The 24,321-nt window shown below is 45.3% G+C and overlaps 2 protein-coding genes across 3 annotated transcripts; one reads left to right on the forward strand and one right to left on the reverse strand.

The window, feature by feature from the left end:
• Positions 1–4,374: 4,374 nt before the first annotated feature.
• ACTR5 (actin related protein 5) lies at positions 4,375–13,200 on the reverse strand. The gene is made up of 9 exons (XM_014884041.2): positions 12,800–13,200; positions 11,850–12,079; positions 10,854–11,023; positions 9,922–10,139; positions 9,415–9,597; positions 7,418–7,540; positions 6,753–6,892; positions 5,766–5,898; positions 4,375–5,312 (listed from the first exon to the last, which is right to left on the reverse strand). Exons 1-9 carry the CDS (start codon positions 13,181–13,183, stop codon positions 5,067–5,069), a joined length of 1,827 nt encoding a protein of 608 aa, XP_014739527.1. The 5' UTR covers positions 13,184–13,200; the 3' UTR covers positions 4,375–5,066.
• A 359-nt stretch (positions 13,201–13,559) lies between these two features.
• Positions 13,560–20,482, forward strand: ADIG (adipogenin). Of its 2 annotated transcripts, XM_088175082.1 has the most exons (4): positions 13,560–16,434; positions 17,695–17,994; positions 18,092–18,186; positions 19,225–20,482. In XM_088175082.1, exons 1-4 carry the CDS (start codon positions 16,308–16,310, stop codon positions 19,471–19,473), a joined length of 771 nt encoding a protein of 256 aa, XP_088031208.1. In that variant the 5' UTR covers positions 13,560–16,307; the 3' UTR covers positions 19,474–20,482. The 2 variants fall into 2 exon arrangements, with proteins under 2 accessions (XP_088031208.1, XP_088031207.1); XM_088175081.1 differs by lacking the exon at positions 18,092–18,186 and having other exon boundaries at positions 17,695–17,990.
• The last annotated feature ends 3,839 nt before the right edge of the window (positions 20,483–24,321 follow it).

Here is a 24,321-nt window from a genome sequence, read left to right on the forward strand (position 1 = left end):
TCAAGGCATTTTGCCTCTGGAGCACTGAGAGTTTATCAGTTGATGGCTTCTAGATCAGGTGGATTTATGTAATTGTAGCAGACAAAACGCTGAAAGGCAGCTGGTGCTCAAGGTGAGGGGGGGACAGAGAGTTCTGTGTACTACAGGGGACTTCTGGTCATTCTAGCAGGCACTGAGTTATTTCTAAAATTTTGTGGGGAAGTCCTGTAAAGCCCTCAAAGCAGAGCAGGAAGATCAGACCAACAGGACTGTTCCTCATCTGGGTGCAGTGGGGCTGCTGCTCGGGTGCAGAAGCAAGTGTCAGTGAGGCAGGATAGCTTGACATATTACTATTCTCCTTTGAAGGGAATGAAAACACCCCGAAGAAAAAAACATCAAAACGTTTAGTGGAAAGATAAGACTACCCAAAAACTGTTTGCAGACTGGAACTCACTACCAAGCAAGCTCAGACAAGGCAGTGAATTCCCAGCATCTCTAGATTGTACAGGACATTTCCACACTTGGCATAAGGAGCCATTTAGGAGCATGGAGTACACTCCAGGGAGAGCTGCAGAAACAGGGAGAGAGGAGGAAAATCAGCCTCTGCTGCAGCCAACAGCCTCCCAACCCTCCAGGGCATCAAGGCACTCAGGAAAGTGTCACCACAGCAGCTTTGGGGGCTGCAGGTTACCATCATCCCTCAAACCTTCTCCCACTCAGAGGTCCACTATGCATCCTTGCCCTTCACCTAAATAAGGAAGGCACCCAATGCCCCATGGCCTCCCTGCTATCCAATACTCTACCAACCACTATATTCCCAAAAAGCTCAAACAAGACGAGTTTCCAAAGCTGGAATTCACTTGACATAGGTTTGAACAAAGCCACACTTTTTCCTTGCATGCTATGATGCTCATTTGTCCAGCCAGACCTGTCACAAGCTTCCCTGGGGATGAGCTTTTTCCTGATGTAACAGCCTGACTACTGGAAGTGCAGGAACTTGGATGCCTTCACAGAACATCACTGACAACATAAAAATGCTTTTCCCATCAGTACTGCATATTTACCTCCTGTCAGATGAAGGGAGAAGCTGTTTCATACTACCCCTAAGTTCTGAAATAATTTAAGAGCAAAAAAAAAAAAAATACTGTCCTGACTAAACCCAGGAATTTTAAGAGCATAAAAGTTTCTCAGTCAGACCATAAATCCAGCTTGCTTTGTACTCTGATAGTGGGGAACAGCAATTGCTTAAAAATAAAAGCATACCTGCACAAAGTGATTCTCATGATACTTGAGACTTCTGCTGGCTTCAGGAAATGAGTGGTTGAAAGATTTTTCCACTTGGCACACTGTGCATTGAGCACCGATGGACCAAGTCTCCACGATTTTACTTGACCTCCCTCCTTCCCCAGAGGAGTTGTGCACTCTGTGAAATCCTCAGCCAGCACCACTCTCAGGTTGGCTCTGCTGAGACACAGAACTGAGGGCAGAGCAACAGCTGTGAATTGTCATTTTCATGATCCATGAAAATGGTTTTCATCACAGACTCTGCTGCATTAGAAAATGGGAACCAAGTTCACTGCTTGAAAGGGGAAAGAAAAGATCCCTAAGGGTGTGAAAAAAGCAATAGAACTTAAAATTAAACAACAAAAAAATCCCTTGAAACTAGGACACCTTGCTACCATGAGGTCTGAGATCGTGTGAACAAGGAGGGGGAAAAGGTGTTTGTCAACTACATACAGGAAACTCAGTGCCTGAAAAGGAATGAAAGGAGCCTGAAAAACTCTTGGCAAGCCATGCTCAGGGTCTGAGGCATTTAAAGCCCAGTTTTGGTGCAGCTGATGCTCAGGGAGCACTCGCTGCCTGCACAGAGCAGTGGGAGTGAGCAATGGGAATCAGCACAGCTGCTCTGTGCCTGGCGTTTGGAACCATCGTGTGGAAATCCCACCATATGACTTCGGGGATAATGTTAAATCCATTACAGCATTCTCCTCTCCCCTGCTCATCCCACACAGGCTTCAAAACTTGTGGTTTATGACTGACTGCCAGAGGATCACTGTAGGCTGTCTCTGGAGGGATAATCCTAAATTTTAAGTGACAATTCATGGGCATCTTCTCTTTCTTCCGAGATGCTGTCTTACACAGCACATTAAGTATTCCAGAGATTAATAACTGGAGCAGAGAGTTCTAATCTTGGTGTCCTAGCAGAGATTTAGCAAAGAACATGTTTGAAGTTGCTGTGGCACAGGAAGCATAAGAAGCCTTGAAGCCCCAAAGCGAGGCTCGTTGGCAGCTCCAAAGGAAATCTGGGACATGGGACACGTGATGGAGGCTCAGTCTCCAGGGCTGCTCACTGACGTGGTGTTTCCAGCCAGAGCAGATCTTAGGGACCCTGTGAAAGGTGGGACCCAGTTTGAGCTCTCTTTTAAATAGACCAAACTCAGCACTGCTGTGAAATTGTACTTTCGTATTCTTTGACCTGAATTAGGGCATAACTGAATTGTATAACCAGGTTACAGGTTGCTTTGAACTTAATTTACCAAGGACCAAATGGGAACCACTTGACCATCTCAGACCTGGCAACTGCCCTGGGTGAGCTTGGAGGACACCTGCCAGGATAAACACAGCAATGATTCTGAGGCTGCTGGCACAGCAGCTCACTCAACAGCAGCCCTGCCATCACTTGCCAAAGGTCCTCACAGCAGCACTTTGAGATTCCTGTCCACAGCAGGATTATTATTCCTCCTACTGCTCCTCACACAACCAAAAGTCCCATTAAAAAGAAGCCTTGCAGGTGCCTTTTGGCCTGTTCCCCTCTCAGGGAGCATAAACCAATGACAGGAGACAGCCCAAGCCCCTTCTGGGTTTGGAGAGCCCTGTCCCACTTACATGGAAAACAACCAAATTCTTCACATGGGGATGAGAAAACCTTGCCACAAGTGTCACAGTGGTGAAGCTCCTCAAGGACTCCAACACTACAGTCCAAAATGACACCACTGAGGCCTCCTGCCCTCAGCACCACACCCTCCTTCCATTTCTCTCCTGCCAGCACCAATGCTCAGGTAGCACCACAGCAAGTCATTACCAGGGAAGTGAACTGAAATGAGTAAAATTCATCCCATTCTGCAACATTCATGCTTCAAGCACCTGAATGGCCACCAGCACACTCAGATCAGCCTGTGACAGTGATCACCTTGTCCAAGTTCATCAGTTACTCTGGCTACCGTGGCACAAAGTAACAAACTAATAGCTAATATTCAAGAGATTACAAAATTTTGCTTCCTTAAAGCTATTTAAGCAGCTCCTCTGGCACCTCTTTGCAGAACTAGACTGCTCTGCTTTGACTTAATGCAAGAGAAGTGGCTGGCACGATTTGGCCAAAGATTTAGAAGTCACATAATCATGCACTACAGATGCCCTTTCAGGCCCTCCTTCTGGAACAGTTTTATGTACAACACACTTATCTCTTTAGCAGGCAACACCAAGTATCAGAACTGTTTCCATACCTTGGGTAGTCCCTCTGCCTAAAGTAGCTCGAGATGGGTCAGAAAGGGGTCAAATAGCAATGGGACATCATTTACTCCAGGTCACTGAGATCAGAAAAGACGTGTTCTGGTATAACTTCGCTGGTTTCAGCACAGCACGTTTTTCCACATTCTTTACCACCCACAGAATTCTAATTGTCCTAAAAAATGCCTCCAGGCAGCCAGGGATAGGATCAATAATCCAAACTTGAGGTCACCTGGGGGCAGGCAGCTCCCTCCTCCTGCCCTGCCCTACAGCCTGTGAGGAGCAGGCAGAGGCCACCAAGACCAGTATTCCCACCTGGGACTGGCCAGTGCTGGGTGCCACAGGAACTGCAACAACCCTCCCCCCACAGGCTCGCTGAAGAACACTCAATGCACAGGTGAGACCTCAATATTTGCTCACAAACTTCTCTTCTTTAGAAAATCATAAATCTCAGTAATACTTTTGAATCCAAAAATATCCTGTGGCAATCAACTTCAGCACCAGCAAGTTCCTCATGTTCTTTGCTTTGAATCTGCCAGGTGACAACTTACCTTGATGCTCTGCAGCCCCTGGGGACACCAAATCACCACCTCTACACCTTCTTTATATCACTTACAGTCTGGATATTTTCCCCATTACCTTGCCTTTTCCAGCTTTTGCCAAAGTTACAGAGTCTCCTTAGGTTTGGGTTCAGCATTCAGTACAGATTATTCTTTTGGGAAAGCAACAAGTTGTTCAGTGTGACAGCTGAATCCCCAGGCAAATTCAAGCTGGAACATATTGTACAGCAGGCCAGGGCTCTGGCTGCAAACCTGTTTTTAAGCAAGGTACAACCAATCAAATCCATCCTCATAGCTCTAAAGAGGTGAAATCACTGAAACACAGAAATTAGTGGTAAAGCAAAAAGCTTTGCTTTATTGCTACAACTTTTGATCAAAAAGTCTCATCAGAGTTGCCCTGCTCAGCCAACACTCCAGGGCAGCACAAGGCACAAGGCTTGGCAGTGCCTCTGCACTGTGCTTTATGGAGGGTTGGTTGTGTCTTTATGTGCCCAGCTCTCCAGTTTCAACCACAACATCAATATCTCTGATATCGACGGAGATAAGAAGTACCCACTGGTTATTTGGTGGTGGCTCAGCAGGAACGAGACGGAACACGAGGCCTCGGGAGGCGGGGCTGAGCTGAGCCCCGCTGGTGTCCTGCAGCACGACCCGACATGTCCCGACACACGATGGTGAGACGGGCGAGGGGGACACCTGCTGGGCTGCCTGGTTTGGTACAGCCCAGCTGCGATAAAAACCGTGCACAACCAGGACATTCGATTACATTTTAAAAAAAGCTGTAAAACATACACTCTCCAAAACCCCTGAGCCTTTCTATGACAGTCTCTAAGAGGGAGTTTTCCTCTCCACGAGCTGCTGTGTGTGAGCAGCACTGAGCACTCTGGCCGTGCCAGCGTGTCCCGTCCTCCTTGGCCAAGCACCTGGATGGGATCTCAGTGCTCCCAGCAGCCGGCGAGGCTCCGCCCTGCTGCACACCAGGAACTCTTCCCTGCATTGCTGCGGGTGCCAAGGACAGGGCTATGCCTGCTCGCTGGGGTTCCCTGTGCCCGAGGCTCTGCTGGGAGCCTCTGCTGCCCGTGGGGCCTGCTTGGGGAGGCGGATGGGGACATAGACATTGGAAGCACAGTGTTCCTTGAGGTATTCCCCTCCTTTCTCCTCATAGTCCTTCCTGCTTATCCAGCCTTCCTCACGGTTCATGTACTCCAGTGCCCAGTCCCTAGCCCCGTACCAGGCATCCAGGACAGGGCTGGAAGCAAGGTGAACCTGGATGGAAGAAAAGCACAACAATGTCAATTCAGCACAGGAAAGGGAAGCCCTTTTTACCCTACATATACAATGGTATATGAGACAGACAAGTGAGTTTCAGAAATTTGAGCTGATTACTCAGTGTCTTTCAGAAAGAGTAATGCTAGAAATGGGTTCAAGTGTGTTTTCACCTTGTTATCAATTCCTAAGCAATCAAAATTCCAGGCAAACATGCTTTTGTATGCATGGTCCTTTAGCAGAAGCAGACTTTCCTTTCTCCTATTAACTACGCTGTCTTCAACCAAATCTTTGCTTAACCTGCACCTTCTCAGGTCAAAAAGTTGTTTGCAGAGTCTTGCCTTAAACCCTCTCCATGCCCATACTCTAAGTACCCCTGCTCTGCACCTCACCTGATTACATCTGAACACAGAAGAACAGGCTGTTCAATAAATATCATGGCAGTACACACACCTGAAAGGATGACTGGAATGGCCTCATTTCCAGGAGCTCCTTCTGGACTCTGGCTTTCAGTCCAGGGTACATTGTATTTCCACCAGTGAGGAAAACATTCTGGACAAGGATAGCCTGTTGTTCCTTTGAATACCTGGGAAGAACAAGAACAGCTTCAGCCTTTCTCAAGGACATCTGCCCTATGAACTGGCACAGCTGTGGGGAACACTGATACCTTGTCCCAGGATTCACTTTGAGAAACTTCACTTTTCTAGCACGAAAAGCTTTGTTTTCTGGATATTAAGGGGGTGGCAGAAAAAATTCTGAAAGCACTCAGTATGCCATAAATCAACAATTGGATTTTTTCCCAGGGCTGGAATTCTTATCTTTCAGAAAACGTGATCTCCTATGTTCATACAGTTCAGGGGTGATATTTCATCAATGCTAATTTGTCTGGAAATGTCCAGCAGGTGTGCCTGTAATTTAACTTTAAAATTTTGGTCTCCCAAAACCAGAGACTGCCAGCTCACTGTTGCAAGCATTTGTTGTTTCCCTCAATAATGAGATGGACCAGGGATCTCTAAAGTGGGGTCTGTGCAAAACAATCCAGTGGGGTGCAGGAAAATAAACTGATAAATACATTAAAATAATGTTTATTTCACCTTTATCTCATTTTTTAATTCCTATTTTTGTGTATGTTTTAAAACGTTCATAATACATTAGTTTACTAGTAGCTGTAATTTACAAATATACATATATTAGAGGTGTGTGCTCAAAAAATTTCCATTGATGGGGTTACTGATCAAAAAACTTTGTAGACTCACTGACTTAAAACAAGCAGAGTTACACGTGGCTTTCAGGAAGCCATGTCTAACCTGCAATGTTCAATCCCACCAAAAAAGAACTATTCAACATATTTTCTCAAATTATTGCTAATCCCTCAGTATTTCAAAAGCTGCTATCAAACGAAGAATAGCTTTTCTGAAGTAAATAGTTCTGTAAACTCACCTCTCAAGGACGTATTGCATTGTTTCTGCTACACCAGCTTGGTCCTCTCCTATCAGGGAGGGCTGGAAGACAATCTCTGGAGCCCTGATTCTTTCAGTGCCAAGGAAAAGCTGGTGGTACTCTGCCAGGTTAAACACGGGCTTTAAAAACATTGAGAAGTAGAGGGGAATTATGTTAAAGAACAGTAATATTCTAGGAAAAGCAACGTTTCCAAACAATTCTGTACAAAAACCAAGATGGTAACGCTCCCACAGACAAACAGCATTATGTTACAGGTTCAAAAAAGTCAGGGGAGCTGGATGCTTCTGATCATTTATTCTTCTTAATTCACTTAATTCTAAGGCTCAACCTCACAAGTTGAAAGCTGTGTCCACTGGGATATCAGGCTATGGATCACAGACAAAAACACCAGAGCAGAACTTTTTTCCCTTAATAACACAGCACTGCTACACCAGGCACTGCTGCAGAGTGAGCCCAGAGGGAATTCTCTTCCTAAACCACTAACTAAGATTGCCAGGATTTCTCTCTCAATGTCCTGTTCAGGTAGTTTCAGCATCTCTTCCAAGAGCAGGCAAACAATGTTTGCATGAGGAGAAATGTCAGCAGACTGGCTGGACAACTGGGATGCAAACCCCTGGCACGAGGTGTAAACAAAGAAACCAAACCTGCACTGCAGCAACAGGCTTCTCAACTTCAGGCTGCTCCTCAGCAAATAAAGGCTCAAACTCATTAATACTTTCCACATCCTCCAGGGACTGTTCACTGCCCATTGGATCCAAATCAGGAGTCTGGAAACAGAGCAAGTATGTTATGGTAGGTTAGCTCAGGTGTGATTTCAATTCTGGTGACATGGCAGGAAAACTCAAGTTTCCCCAAATATCAACTCTTTAACATGCCTGAAAGCATATATGCCCAGGAAACAGAAATACAGACATTCATGCAAAGCATGAATCAAAACAAAACAAAAATCAAACACTTCCAATGAATTTTTCCCAATGCCAGCTCAGAAATCCAGACCTCAGTCACCAGGCTGACTGCCAGGATCCCAGGCAGCCATGTCCTAAGCATAACAGCATATTAAAACTTAGTAAAACAGCTTTTTATACTGTTTAAAACCGGGTACCCTCTCAGCATCTCTAATTGGTCTATAATTACCATTAAATTCTCTATTTTGCTTGTGTGGGACTGGAAAACAAATATTTGCTAGCTACAAAGCCACCACACAATTTTTGAGAGTTTCAACTGTCTGCTATTTGCTCACAGGATGCACCAAACCCCCTTTTATGTTACACAGACCTGAAAGCTCTTTCCTAATGAAAAACATCACTCAAAATTCTACAAGACTCCGGTTGTGAGGTAGGAGCAGCTTTTAAAGTATCTTCACTTTTTTTTGTGCTACAATGTTACAGCTGGGATTTTGTCGCTAAATATTTATTTTGGTTATTTTAAACTTGAAACATTTGTTGCAATGCCAGGTGAGCTAAAATTACATCCTTCAAAAATTCTTAAGTATATATATCTACTTAACCAAATTGAATTTCTCAAACTCCAGTTTAAAGCGTTCATTGTTAGAGCAAAAAATGTAGTCTGGTGATGTCCTGTTAAATGCATTTTTTTTTATAACTTACATAAAAAAGCAAAAAGACAAAACCAAAAAGATACACAGAACACAGGTGAACACCCGGTCTTACAAAAGGATTTTGTGATAATTCTAAGTGCTTTCTCAAGGCACAGACCAAATAACAAAGCTTGTGGATTCATTCTGAGGTCTGAGATTGCACCTAGCAAAGAGCAAGGGTGTGGGAGATGTTGGAATTTAAGCACAGTCACTGAGAAAAATCACAGGTAACTGCTAATCTTTCAATTCTCTTTTTTCTAGAACATCTTCTTTTGACAGAAGGCAGAAAGGTTCTTCACCAGAATGATAAGCCCCATCATCTCCCTGATTCTTGCTGAAGCACAATCATTCTGATTCTTGCACTGATAACCACACTCAAAAGCTCATCAGTTCCACCCACTGCCATGGGCAGGGACACCTTCCACTGTCCCAACTTGCTCCAAGCTGGCCTTGAACACTTTCAGGGACGGGCTAGCCACAGCTTCTCTGGGCAATGTAAATAAGAATCTCTCCTCTATGCTTCAATTTTCTGGATTTTTTCTCTACCTCTTCCTTGAACAGAGGCTGATAAAGCTAAAAAGCTCTGTCTTATGTGACCAGAAAGTCAAATAAAAGCACATGCACAACCAGCCTTAGAACACCTCTCGGCAGCAGCTGCTGTGTGCTGGGCCTGTGTTAGTCTGGCAAAGCAGACAAGGAACTTCTCATCTTCAAGACAACTCCAACACCCAAGTGCAGTAATTAGTCCTTCCTTCATTAAGGAACCAGAACAGAACATGCTGCTTAAATGCACCAAAAACAGACAGCTACAATAAAGGCAGGGTTGGTTGTTTACCATAAAGTTCTCTGCACCTGAAGGGGGAGAACAGAAAGGAAAACAAATACTGTTTTTAACAAAAAGATTGATGGGTTCCTCTGCATCTTTAATAGGAGGCTAATGATGATTAAGGATGGTTGTCTCAGGACATTCTCTCACATTTTCAAGCACAGAAGTTTAATTCCTTCAGAGATAGAATGAGGATTAACTTGGTGAGAACATCCTACCTCTGGCTTGCTGTCCACAACATCTACTTCAATATTGACTTCTGACTGCAGGATTTTCTGCTTCGTTTGTTCAACAGACAGACTCAATTTGTTGATGTAAGACTGAAGTTCTTCTGCAGAGTCCATATTCAGCTCCACCAAAGCTTTGTGGAACTGATCCATCTGACCATCTTCTAAAAGTTCCTGTGGACAGATCAGAGTTAGCTGTGATGAACAAGACAGGGCAATCACAGCAGTCAGCAGTGATGTACAGACACTCTGCTTGCATGACTAGAGACTATGATGTGCACACATTTGAAGTATTTCCCAGTATTTGTTGTTCAGAAACTGAAAACATCCCCTGCATCAATAATCTCTGTTATCTCGCAAGTAACCTTGGCAAGCTCCTATCAGAGAACACCCACGACAGTCACAGCTTCTTTACCATGATGTGTGACCTTCTGATAAAGCTCTGAGAGCAGCCTGCTGTCCTCCCAAGATCCCACACCAAAACTCTGCCTTCATTACCTGCACATACAGCAGCCTGTCCAGCCTCTCCTGGTCCAGCTGCAGCTTCTCCTCCCGACGCCGCGCATTGAGCTCCTGAAGCCGCCGCAGCTGCTGCTGCCTCTTCTCCTGCTTCTCCTCGGATGCCACAGTGCTGCCCAGCAGCTTGTTGGAGAAAGGCAGCTGCATCTTGTGCACATTGTTCTCGTAGTACTCTGGGCACCTCCACTTCTGCAGCTCTGGGCATTTGGAAAGCAAAGGAACTTTTTGTTCTGGCAGCCCAAAACAACGATCCGCGTGAAGGATGAAAGGTGAGGAAAGAAGGCAAAAATAGTGCAAGCACAGAATTCTGTCACCTCTTGGCAGCTCTGAGTGCTCTGACCTCCAGGAAATACTAAGTACTACAAAGTGCAAGTGCACACTCTCTGCCCAAAGGAAAGGAGAGCTCTCACACATTTCTAAGGAAGGCTCATTCACAAGTGACAAATTAAAAAAAACACATTTTTCTTCAGGCAGTACTTCAGATGACATTTGACACGGAAATTTTAAAACTTATTTAATTCACACAAAGTCGTGAGAAATGTCTGTGCAATTTCGGAAACCTTAAAGCAGATACAAAACACAGAAATCCTAACCAAGTCAGGGGTTTTGCTGACGTATAAAGGAAACAATAAGCTCATTTAAAATTCTTTTCTGCTGAACCATCATAATTTTTATCCACAGAGAAATTGGAACCAATATAGATTATTTTGTAGTAGTAGTAGTTAAATTTTATTCATATCTTAATTTTAAATATTAAATCACTGTTAATTATGAGGCAGGTTACAGCAAAGAAAGCAAAACAGAAGCAGAATATCTCTGGAAGAATTCAAGCCAACTCTGGAGCAAGGGGTAGAGAGGACAAACTAAGTGTGGGTGAGCACTACCTGGTGGTGAATCAGAGCTGGTTTTACCTTCTATGTAGTCCTGGGCGATGTAGCTGTGCTCGTGCAGGATCTCCTCCATGCGGCTCAGCGTGATGGCTGCGAAGTGCCCGGGGTACTTCAGCTGCAGCAGCCGCTGCAGGTACACGGCAGCCTGGCAACCCCCCAGGTTAATGCGTTTGCAGTTCTTGGCATCCAGCCTCAAAGGAAACAGACACAGCTCAGACTGGGGGAACTCACAGGAAACCAGACAGAGCTCCTGCTTCCCCCCGAATTATTTGATTTCTGTAGATGAATATTCACAGATAAATGTTTCAAGGTTCAGTTTCCAGAGAATCTAACACGCCTGCTTTTCTCAGGCAACAGCACAATCACTGCTGTGCTCACTATTTTATTCTGAGAGACTCTGTTCTGCTTTTCAGAAAAAGCCCAAATATTTAATAATTTTGGCTACAGCGAAGAGATGTTCTGTTCTAACAAGAGAAGTAATGGGTGGTGGCGCTAAAAATAGTTTTTAACCTTTCTAACACTTCGTGGTCGGACAAGCATAAACCTTGACAATTTGAAGCAGTTACCAGATATAATAAAGCCATCTCCTGCAGTAAGGATTAAAAAAGAGAAAAAAAAAGTAAAAAGAGAAAGTAGAGCAATGTAGCAGAATAACCAGAATGATAAAAGCCTCAAGCACTGCAGAAGCCTCACACACAGAGCACTTCACTTTGTCCCAAAGCTGCTTTAAAACTTAAAGTATGTTTTCTAATGCCCAGTTTCACTTGGGGCACATATCCCCTTCTCCCTTTCAAAGTACACATTAAGGCATAATTAGCAACTAAAACACAACATTTACAAGAGCTGCATTGCTTCTTCAATTCAAAACTCAACAGAACTTAGCAAAATCTGCAGACTTGCTTTTAACTCATTAGTATAAATTAATACAAGAATTAATAGTGCAGGGCTGGAGGAACAGGTATTTCCATCACTTGAAAAGCCAGTGGCTGCACTGGAGATAAAAGACACAGAACTCACCTTCCTTCTAAGACTGGCAAAATGTGTGTGCACTGGTACCCTGAGGATATCACCAAACCACTGCAGGGCCAGTTCTGCCTCCTGTTGTGATAAAAACTGTACAGGCTGTCCACACCATAGGACACTTTCGGTACTTGGTAGCATTCGAACAAGAGCTCAGACATCATTTGCCTTGAGTACAGAGGATTGCAAACTGCTTCTGTCAGAACAATTGGGTGATCCACACAACCCTGGGAGAGAAAGGGGAAAGAACAGTAACAAAAGTATGAAGGGAAAAATCCAGGGTTAGTTATCTCTGCTGCTTCTTTTAAGCATCAGCAAAAAATTCCTCCAAAATGGGCATGAGAAAACACTTTATGTGCAGGGTATTAATAATGAGAGTTAAATTATATCTAGTGTTTAAGGGGGTAAAAAAGACGTCAGTGTTAATTCAATCAAAGAATAAACTCATAATGATGGAGGAAAATGGACTTTTAATGGCATACATAAATTATTAAAAATCTAAATTACCAAAATCTATGCAATGATGATATGAGTGAAAAGCAGTGAAAGTTTAGTTCCACTCTGGGTAAAGCTATCAAACTGGTGCTGTCATGAAGGCAAAGGGCTCCATGGTTTGAGAAGAAACTCTCAACACAGCTGGGTATGCAAGGGGTCAGTAAACACGAGTAATAAGAACACCACCCAACAGTAACTTTAAGGGAGTACATTTAGATTAGATACTAAGAAACATTCCACCCTGTGAGGGCGGAGAGGCACTGGCACAGTTTGCCCAGGGAAGTTGCGGCTGCCTCATCCCTGAAGTGTCCAAGGCCAGGCTGCATGGAAATCGGAGCAGTCTGGTGCAGTGGAATTTATCCATGCCCATGGCAGGGGGTGGAGCGAGGTCCCTTCCAACCCCAACCATGTCGGGATGGATCCACAGGCGGCTCAGCCGCGGCCCGCGGTACCTGCGAGGAGACGCCGAGGCGCTGGAAGACGTGATCGAAGAGCAGCTCCTGCAGCTCCAGCTGGACGGGCACGTTGCGGTCGAAGGGCGAGCGCAGCAGCCACCGCAGAGGCTCGGGGCTGCCCAGGTCGTTCCCAACCTGGGTCTCTGCGCCGGCCCCGCCGCGGGCCCCGCGGCTCCGCGCCGCCAGCGAGCGGAACCGCAGCAGCGGCTCGGCGGGGACCGAGGGGTCGGGGCAGGCCCATCCCGCCCGCGTCTGGAAGGAGCCGTTGTCGATGATCAGCGGCGCCGGCTGCGGGCTCCGCACGGCCGCGCTCGGCGCCAGCACCGGGTCCGGGACCCAGCGCGCGTCCCGGAACGCGAACACCCGCGTGGGCGCCGCCATGGCGGGCGCGCCTCCCGCCCGCGTCCGGCCGGGAACTCGGGCCCGCACGGCGGTTCCGGGGCGCGCGGCCTTGAGATGATCGAGGTTATTTTAAATGGGTGTGTTCCGTAATGTGAGATCTTTGTGTGCTTCCAAGCCTACCCAGCAGGAGAGGAGACCTAATCGGTGGGAAAGGAAGCAACCAATACAGCACAGAATCATAGAATGGACCTTGAAAGATCCCATTCTATCCCCCTGCCGTGGCAGGGACACCTTCCACTGTCCCAGGCTGCTCCAAGCCCCATCCAGCCTGGCCTTGGGCAGTGCCAGGGATCCAGGGGCAGCCACAGCTGCTCTGGGCACCCTGTGCCAGGGCCTGCCCACCCTCACAGTAAAATAATTTCTTCCTAGTATTGAACCTAAATTTCCCCTCTTTCAGTTTGTACCCATTCCCCCTTGTCCTGTCACTACAGCTCCTGAAGAAGAGTCACCACCCAGCTTCCCTGGAGCTCCTTTGCACGCTGGAAATGTGCCATGAGGTCTCCACACAACCTTCCCTTCTGCAGGTTGAGCAGCCCCAGCTCTCTCAGCCTGTCTCGAGGTGCTCTGGTCCCCTCAGCAGCTCCGTGGCCTCCTCAGGATTTGCTCCAACAATTCCGTGTCCATGTGGTGCTGGAGGCAGCCGAGCTGTGTGCAGTGTGTGAGGTGGGGTCTCACTAGAGCAGGCTGGAGGGGGACAATCATCTATTCCAACCTGCTGGCATCCATTACAGCATCACTTGGGTTGGAAAATGCTTCTGAGATCACCGAGTCCAACTAATGACCGAACACAACCATGTCAACTAGATCAGAGCCTCATCCAGCCCTGGATATTGTCCTCCCTGAGCTGAGGGGCCCAGGCCTGGACACAAGACTCGAGGTGACCTCACCAGTGCCCAGAACAGGGCAGGAATCTCCCTCCTGCTCCTGCTGGCCTCAGTGTTCCTGGGACATTGACCATTGGCCCCCTGGGCACACTTGCCTCATGGTCAGCACTGTCCACCAGCAGGGTGGAGCATGCCAAGGTTATCTTAGATTGGGATGTTCTTTGATGCAAGACCTTTGTGGGCTTTCAAGCCTAATGAGCAAGAAAGGAGACCTTACCAGTGGTACAGGCAGCAGAATCATCCCTTAGCCAAGGACATCCTGAAGCTAACAAGCTTTAAGGATGTAGCAAATGAAAATGTTGATGTATAGCTATCTATATATTGCTAACTTGGAAAAACACTCAAGGCCCATGTGTCCTAGAGCTGAACATGTTCATTATAATAATGAAAAAGACCCTTCCCCTGAGAATGCACAGAAATTGGCTGGGCTGATGAAACTTGCATGGAACTTACTAACCAGTCCTAACAGAGGGGCTGTGCTTGGAAAGTCACTAACTCTGAATTTCTGTGTATAAATAATAGCAGGGAAAGTCCATGGCTGTGTGCTGGATTTGTGGAATATCTCTGAGTACTCGGACTGGGGCAACTCTGAAATAAGCAATGTCTCGTTCAAGTGTGTCATTATTGGCTTGTTGTATGCCAGGTAACAAATCCAATTTTGTGGGTATGACCATCAGCCTGGGCTGGGCTGTACCCCTGCTACCGTTCACATAGGGCCCCCCTGCCCTTTAAACTTGGGCTGTGAAACTCCCCCAATGGCTGTGGCTTGTGTGGAGGTGAAACCCCACAGCCCTGGGCTGTGCCACTTGCCCAGGAGGTCACTGACACAGCCCAGGCATCTGCCACTCCTGTGCTACCAGCCACCCCTCTGGAGGTGCAGGGAATGGGGAGGGCCTTTCCCCTTTATTTCAACTCCCATTTCCTGGGAAGATGGGGTTCCAGGCTGGGATCCATCCTGCCGTGGCAGCAAGGACATCCCAGGCTGGCTCAGCTCAGTGAGAACCAGCGTGGACTCCAGGGGCTTCCAGTGATGTGAATAAGAGACAAAATTCGTCATTAAAATTAAACAGATCACAGCTTCAGCTCCTTTCCATCTCTCTCAGCACTGTAGATAAACTATCAACAGCCTGATTTCCCGAGGTGCCCCCAGCCTGCCACCCCCACTGAGTGAAATGGGGACTCAAATATTGAAGCATCCTTGAAGCTCAGGGCATTAATGGCTTTTCTCACTTGTTTACCCAATGCACAGAGCAGGGCTAATAGCTTTCTTTTATCTTGCAAAGGTGTTATTAATGTGAATTAATAAGAATTTGCAGAGTTCATTTAGATCTTGGGATTAAAAGACTCATTTCAAGGGGCTGTTACTACATAAACACACGCTCACGAGCAAGAACATTAAATGCAGGCAATCATTTGTAATGTGCATTTACATCACTGCTCTCTTCTCCTGAAAGCTACACAAACAATTTATCTAGCCAAACAACCCTCTGTAAGGTAAGCAGAAGATTATGGATTTATTTTATTGAAGGAGAAAGCCACAGCATGATGAATATCAAGTTATCAAGTCCCATATCGGGCTCCTTCTTTGATCACTACTGAATTCCTTTACTCTTAAACAATACTTTTATCGACACTCATCCTATGAAATGTGCTAGTTGCCTTTCTTGGAGGGAAGAGAAACAGAAGGGCAATTAAAATATAAAGGTTTATTTCCCTAAAGGATGAACTAATAGATGAGGATATACAGAGTAGGTTAAAAATAGAGTCTATATGGGACATGCTGGTGCTCTACATTGGGTAAGAGCACGGGAGAAGTATCTTATACTGCTCATCCTCTACACCTCTCTGGAGGGTTCAATCTTTTTTTTTTTTCTTGAGGGCAACCTTGGCTACCCAAAGTGGTCAAAGCACTTGGTTGCCTCCCCATATCCAAAGACAAGAACTATAACTACAGTTTTAACATAAGCCTCTAAAGCTTCCTAATGTGTATTTAGCCTTTAAATAGCAGCTGAAGCAAACATCTGATTTGATTGGCCTTTCTCAGTTGTTCTTATCCCCTGTTAATCCCTGTTGCTCCCTGCCCAGCACAGGGCTGTCCCCTTTGCTGATTTATCACTCCTCTTCTTGTGATCACCAGCGCTGCAATGAGAGTTATTAAAAGGTGGTTAGAAAGGGGAGCAGTCGGGCTGTTCTAAACTTAGTGTAACCTGAAGCAAGCCATGAGGTATCCCCTGGTTCCTCTGGTGAACGAGCTGACCTTTCCTCTGCTTTTCTTCTGGTTCTGTTTGCCGTTTGTAATGCTGCTGATCATCGCCATTATCTGGCTGCAGGTGCTGCTCAATGAAGGTAAGTTCTGCAGCTGACCAGGTAAAATGCTGCTGCATAAAGTTCACTTCCTCTCTAAAGCACCCTGCTGCCTATTTTTAGGTTAATGCCACTTGTCACAGGAGGAGGCTAAAGGTTTGTTAGTACTGGCGGTAGCATATCAAAAACCCAAACAAATTATTATGCTTTTCTGTTAAAAATGCTTGTGCTTACCCTTCTTACACATTCCCTTTTTATCAGCAGTAATTTGATTTAAGAAAGACAAAGGATAAGTAATTTTTATAGGTTTCTATTTCAAAAATCCCCCAGAAAGCAAGCCTAATCCTCTAATTATGTACATTTTAAATTCTAGCCTCATAGTTCTCTTGCACCTCTCTTTTTTGGGAGGGCACAAAGGCTTTTATTGGGGGAGCTGGTAAGGAATTCTTTTATGTTGAGACTGATGAAAAGTTTTGAAGGAAGCAGGATATGCATTTTCATTTATTTATGTATTTTGCCAATTTGTTTTTCCAATCTATCCCTGATTCTTTCTTCTACCATGTCAGCAACCAATAACAGGCTTTGGTTTAGACTAATAATAAGCTGCTTGTTGCACTCGTGAGGATAAAGTCTTACTATTGTGCTCTAATGCTGGAGAAAAAAATTCTAATCCCAGTTGAGGAAGTTGAAAAGCAGTGACAAAATATCTATTTTACATAGCTGTGTCACATCCTTCCACTGCAGTTGAGTGCTCAGGCTTTGTCTGGACAGGGTAATTCTCTTGATGTTTTGAAGGAGATTTTTCAGGTTATTCTTGCTATATTTACATTCACAATTTCTGGCCCTGTAGTGACTGCTGTTAGCACCAGGTCTCCAACCATCTCCACAAATTACATTTTGACCAGTAAGACTAGACACATTACTAAATTTTTACATACCAGCATATTTACAGAATAAGAACATTAAAGCTTTTCTCAGTTATAAAAGTAATGTACTCTTTTTAATAACTTTCTAACTAATTCAGTCATATCTACTTCTTTTATGGTAGTTTACAGCAAGCACAAGTAAAAAGGTAGTGTTCCAGCTCCTCCTTTAATATAATTGCTGATTAAGAGCTAATTAGTTAAAATTAAACACTTGTAAAGGCCTTTTAGTCTAGTTTGGTTTGAAAAGCCTTTATTTCAGCTGGAAAAAGTTCAGAAGAACCTTGTCCAGCTCTTAGATGGAATGTGCAAGTCTTGCAGCCATGGAAAAAAAATCACATACAGGCGTTTTACATGTTCTTTTTAAACCTGCTTCTAGCACAGATGCCCAGCACAGAAAAGATTAAGGAAGAATCTCCTGACGAGCCTGATTCTGACTCTGAAGATGAACTAACAGAGGAAGAAAATCAGAGTGATGCATCCAGTACAGAGATGCAAGAGGAGTCACAATCCAGTGGAACTGTGGGAAGACTGAGGCCCAAGCCTGCTTATCTGAGCTCAAATCCCAAAAGCCAAAAGCAAAGTCTTCTTGCTGTCACCTCAAACAGCTGGTCCCAGAGACAAAAGATAAGGTATTCCCATGCTGAAAAGAGCATTTTCTATAACATCCTGATGGTGAGTAGTGGGACCAGGCTGCTTCCTTGCAAATCTACTGTTTTTGTCCCTCAGCTCTGACTTTTTTCACTTCTGCCTGACTCAGAGGCCTCTTGGGCAAGACAAAACTCCAAGATTGGTTTCTGCCTGGTTAATAACTAACAGGGAGTTTTATTTCCTACCTTCCCTATTTGTGATGACTCCTGTTGTAGACAAGGTAAAGGTAACACAAAATTGTGCAGAATGACTATCATGAATATGTGTGTGTGTATATTTAAGGGTACATATGCATATTTTAAAAGTCCTTGAGAACTGCATTTAAAATGGCAAAATTTGCTACTTATTCCTCTAAGATAAGAAGTTTAACTCAACTGTGTGTAGAAGCTCTCTTGGTATTTATGGCTGATATTGCATACTTTTAAAAGTTGCTTCAGATTTCTTACAGTGGAGCATGTGACTGAAAATAAGATGTATTTCACTTGCTCAATAAGAACTGAGGCCAGAAGTCTCTTTGCAAACACAGCAACCCTAATCCTTTTAGGCTTTACACAAATCCCAAAAGATAAATTTCAAGCAGTGGAAGAGCTTCATGTCTCATGTCTTCTCTTTCCCTGTGCCTTGACTGTCTGTTCCTTTGCAGAAGGGGCTCACAAGGGAAAGCTGCTCTGTGCCTCCACTGTCACTATTCCCAGTCGTGTCTGCTCAATTACATTGCTGGGATTTTTGAATTGCAGCAACTGAGGTACTCACTCAAGTTTCCTTCCACCAGTTCAGCTGGAGTGCTAACCTTGGTTAGGCTGGACTAGCCAAGGACTGGGATCATCTTAAACTGCTGCAGTTCTTTGACTAACACACCCTGAAGCTGAACTTTAGCATGGCATCAGCAATACCTCAGTTGAAAACATTTTTAAGAACATTAACACCACCAAGGTGGTACCAAATCAGTGTAGTAACAATTTATTTAACATTAATTAATTTCCTAGTTTTTCAAAAGCTAACAGTGCTAACAATGAGCTTGGTCTTGTCTAGGGTACCATTTGGTTCTCCTAGAATCCCTCATATGTACAACTATCAACTTGAGCACAGCAGCTTGAGCTTGTCTCTTGTAGGACATAACATTTGTTGGTTGTGTTGGGTGGGTGAGGGAAGGGAACAAGCACTGGTGGTTTCAAAATCCTGTATATCTCACTGAAAATGGAACCTCTTCCAAAAACATCATTGCAGTGACAATTCTGTTCTTCCTTTTCTTCCCCAGCTGTTGTGCTCCTTACTTTCTTCTCTCACCTGGAATTTTGGCTGCCTGTTGCTCCAGACCTTTAACATCCTGAGGACGCTACTGCTGCCATCCTATCTGGTTACCTACATGGCTCAGCTGTTTGCTTTGCTGGGTGAAAAAGCTGGGAAAATCCTGGGCTTCCTGAGGCTGGAGAGCAGAGGATTGTTGCTTTCTGTCCTGGAGAGGAAACTGCAGCTGAGCCAAGCTCAGAGAACCCCCTCAGGATGAAAATAAAGCAAGGAGCCCCATGGCAATCCAGGTCAGCATTGGTGACAGCTACTGCAGCATGGCAGAGGGAGGGGAACTCTCTGAAAACAAAACCCACTCCAGACTAACTCAGCACCTACTCAGCTCACCATGGCTGCTTTCAGAATGTTGACTGCCAAAATGTGAAATGGATCACAGCAGCCAATTTCTTGTCCACTCTGCTCTCCTCCCATCTCAGAGAGATAAACTCCTTTTCTATAAGGACCAAGCACTCCACTCTCACCAGTGATAGTTTCTACTCACCAACACTAATCTTTGATTTCAAATAAATAAGATCAAAGCAATCTGTCTCTATAGTAGCTCTTACTGGATTTTAAATGCAATACAGCCATAAGGATTATTATACTTATAGTCCAATTAGCACTTTTCTCATCTGCAACTTGTCAGTTTTCAAAGTAGGAAATGACTTTTCAACACTCAGGTCTAAGAAATGAAGCAGACCTACCTCCAATTAACAAGAAATAATTACCCCTCAGCAGATCCTGAGCATACATGTCTCTGATTTCCGTTCAGGCTTTGCTTTTCAGCACAGCTGGCAGGCTGATGTAAAGTAGATTGCAGCCTAGAGAGGCACTCACCAACAGCTTGATTTAACCAGTTCTTGGAACCACAAGGGGGGTGAGGAGCCCGAGATGAGCTATCCTTTTGTAGCCTAAGGGTTTGTCGAGGTGCTGGGTTTTGAACAGAACAGCTGTGTGCTCTTGTGTTGATACACGCGTTCAACGCACTCTTTTGTTTTCAAGAGGACCTGAATGATGAAGTCATTCAATGAACGCGCTGCCGCTTGTGAAAATCATTGTTTCTGCTGCCCATGTGCGGTGCCTGTCTCTCCAGAGCCCTACCCGGGCACACTGTGCAACACCAGCCCGCAATAACGATGAAACCTTCCCTGCTTGTGTTTGCCTTCCCCTCCCCATCCCCTGAGCCCCGCGTGGCCAAATGTTTGTCCACGCTCTTAAATAAAACTTGTTTGCCCGCATCTTCATGTTCGCGGCTCCTTTCTTTATAAAGCAAAGCACGCACACGCACAAAAAGAAAAGCTGCTTGCCAAGGACATCCCCCTCTCCTGGGAGGAAGCTTCGGGGCAAGGACATCCCCGTCTCCCGGGAAGGAGCTTTGGGGGTTTTCTCCAGCGGGGATCCCACGTTTCGTCCCCCGCCTGTCAGCGGCGATCGGGGCAGGGTTGGATGCTCCCGGCAGATGCGGAGGGAGCGGGCGGGGAGCGGGGCGAGCTCTGGAGGGCGGGAAGGGGGCGGAGGGAAGAAGGGTCTCAGCTCCGGCTCTCGCCTCTGCCGAGCTCCGAGCCCGGCCCTGGGCGGCTCCGGCCAGCGGCTGCCGAGCTGTGGGGTTGGGAGAACCCCCTGCCTTCTTTTTCTCCTCCTCTCCCGTCGAGGTCTGCAGCGCTGACCTCTCCAGGTGGGTTCTGAGCGCTCCGGGTGGACACTGATCGCTCCAGGTGGGCACTGCCCGCCCCAGGTTGGCTGATGCTCGGCGCTGCTCTGGGGGTCTGCATGCCATGGTGGTGCAGGGCTGAATTGTCGCTTTCCCCGCAGATTTTGGCTTCTGCCCCCTTGGGGGATGGGGTTATTGTCTCGGCTGTACTGACATATTAAAGCTGTCTTCCCTGAGCCAGAGAGAAGGACGTTTGCTGGTAGTGTCAAGGTTTTTCTCTTTACCTTTTCCACCATGTGCGCTTTAAACGTGTTGGCAAGAAAGGCTTCATCTTGCAGCTGCATCTTTGAGGATACCTCTAATATTGCATCCCTGAGGATGATACCTCCTGTCTACATGGGATTTCATTTGTTTAGGCTACTTGAGTCTTTTAAACTCTGTTAATCTCAGTTCAAAAAGAAAACCTGTTATATTGAGATAGTTGCCAGAATTCCACTTTAAATGCCAGTTTAAGTACGAAATGTTGTATTGGGATCATCACTGCAAAGAACAGACAAATTGAGGTGAGTAAATAAACAATCTAAAGGTCTAGGAGAATATTGCTTCTTGTACTGCATGGTGATGTTCTAAAGCCTGGTGCTACCAAAGTATAAGCTTTGTGTGGTTTTTAGTCTGTGTAAATACACTCAGAATAGCTTTAGCTTGGCTGGGCTGGTCCATGGCAGTGTCACTGTAATAGCAGGGAGGTTTGTGCCAGCTTGCAAAAACCTGCTTGAGAAAGCTAATGTGAGGACTCCTAGTTCCTGCAGAGTTCCCCAGTACCACAGCTATGCTGCTGCCACTAGTGGTTTAAACCTGGTTTTCCTGTCTTTGAGCTATGAGAAATAATGCACAAATAAATATTTGGCTGCTAAGAATAGGACTTTTGTGTGTGAATTTAGCTAAAAGTAGTATAGAAAGGGCATTTTGGTTTTGCTGTGCCTCTAATAAGAGGTTGGTGGTGTGTGAACCTGGCCTGGAGAATGGACACAGAACCTACAGATGAGGGGGTCTCAGAGTGAACCTCGTAGACTTTGTATTGTGATCCACATTTGTTAAAATATTTCCCTTCCCTGAATCTGGCTGTAGTGCCTGCCCCTGTGCCAGTCTTTGCTGGGGATTTGGAGCTCACAGCATGAATGTAGCATGACCTTGCAGCTGCCTTGTAGTCTGCAAGTGCTTCAATAGCATCCATGAGTTTGTGCTTTAATTTCCTTTTGCTGTTGTGTGCAAAAGCTGCTTCCTGGGCATCAGCAAGAGAGTGCTAAGAGAGTTGCAGCCTCGGATGCTGTAGTGGAGCTCCTGCCAGTGTGGTTGTTTATACTGACTGCAAATAGTTTTGGATTTATTCACCTGAGGGTCTCTTGTTCACCTGGTGCATCATTTCTCATATGCATCCATCCTCTGTCCCTGTGCTCTTTCATGCTGCAGCAAGCAGGTATTTTTCCCAGCTGAAAAGACAGAAAAAACTGGATTGAACACTTCAGAGCACAGCATTAGTGAGAGTTATAATTTGGTAGTTCATTTTGGCTGAAGTTAAGCCTCCTGGGAGGTGGAGGATGCATTTCTGTGTGCCAAACTGCACTGTACGTCTTTTGTGACCTTTTGCACATCACTTAATCTCTCTTTTTTCCCCCCCTTCTTGTTTGTAAAGCCTTTACTTTGCAGGCATGTTGCCGGGGTGGGGTCTGTTAAACATTAAGACTCTGTTGGGAAGCATTGTATGTATAAAAACATAGATAACAATTTCTTTCTCCTCTGAGTTCAGAGCTCTGGAAGATATTGGTAAAAAGACCCAAAATCTAATCTAGAGTAAACTGAAGTGACCTAATGTGTTTTGGTGGATTTAAGTGATAAACATATCTCAAATCACTATGTCAAAGCCTGTTGAACATCTTGCAGCATGTGGGGATCCCTAACTTGTCAGCAGGACCTCTCTGAGTAACAGCTGGGTGAGCTGTGGCTGTTTACATCCTCCTCCTGCAGGAGTCATAGGATGATTTAACTTGGCTGACATCTGTTTCCAATAAGGAGGAACTGGGGTTCTTGGGTCCAAGCTGTATGAAGAAAAATAACATTGAAGGTTTGGCCCAAGATCTCAAGAGGGTGCAGCAGCAGCAGAGCTCTTGGGTTAATCAAGACATGTTTTTGAAGTAGTTTTTCTAATATGGAAAGGAAAAAATTATAACTGTTGTTTCCCACTTCACAACATCTTTGGTTAGTTGGGTAGAGAGTTGTGTTACTTGTCAAAGCTTTATAAACTGAAATGGGCGAGTGTCCAGCTTTCCTTAAGGAAAATATCACTCACTGGAGTGCTGAAATGGGAGCCCAAAGAGGTGCTGGCACCTCAGTTCTTACAAGACCCAACTGGCCAAAGCTTTCAGAACCTGCTCTGGCTGGTGTTTGACCCTGCTTTGAGCAGGAGGTTGGCTGAGGTGGTGACCTGAGGAGCCCCTCACATGTGCCTGTGATGGTGCAAAGTGCTGCAGGAGCAGTGCCCTTCCCTGTCTGCAGAGCAAAGGAGCCCCCACCCCTTCAGGGCCTCCTAAAAAATCCCTGTGTGCCTTGCACTGGGATCTTCTCTTTTGGGTAACAAGGTCGCCAGGGCATATGTGCCATACACTCCTAGATTTTATGTCCTTTAAAAGTTGGAAACTACCATACTGACCAACAATATTGTGTATTTTAGCTTCATATGCCTTTTAGGCTCCCAGTATAGCAAAATATTTTCTCAATTGGGGATGTTATAGTCCATATGCTTCTACTCCAAGCAGTTTAAATACCTTCAGTTGGAGACATAAAAATATCTTAGTTGTGACATGATGTTTGAGCTTTCCTGCTGTGGATGCAAAATCCATATGGCAACGAGGCTTAATTGAAACCTGCTGGAGTTACTTTTCTCCTGCAACATATTCTATGAAATATTTTTTATGCAGCTGGCTTGAAAGGACTACCCTTAATTAGATCTTTCTAATCAATTAGTGCTTTTGGAAATTCTGTTCCTTTCCAAGACTCATGATTTTGATTTATGTAAAGCACTTCAATTTGATATATCAAGTACAGCCTGAGTGATTTATTCATTAGACTTTAGGTGTAAGTCATCCACTACAGAGTTGTTGACTGGGTGAGAATGTCCTTCCAGGTGTGCTGTGTAGTGAAAAGCTTGTCTGAAATCAGAACTTGTTGCTTGATGAGTTGGGTCTCTAAACAGGTTTGAGATTCAGATGTTTGTAATATTTCCTGGTATTTGTTGCTGTTTGGTCAGACCGTTGGGTCAGCTTGCAGGGGAATATGTTTTGTGATTGCAATTGAGATTGGAGAAAGAAATACCAAAGCTGATGTAGCTTAAAGCATACTCCCCAAAGCAGATTACTCCAA

The sequence above is a fragment of the Sturnus vulgaris genome, chromosome 17 (assembly GCF_052056855.1).
Source record: "Sturnus vulgaris isolate bStuVul1 chromosome 17, bStuVul1.hap1, whole genome shotgun sequence".
Classification (NCBI taxonomy): domain Eukaryota; kingdom Metazoa; phylum Chordata; class Aves; order Passeriformes; family Sturnidae; genus Sturnus; species Sturnus vulgaris.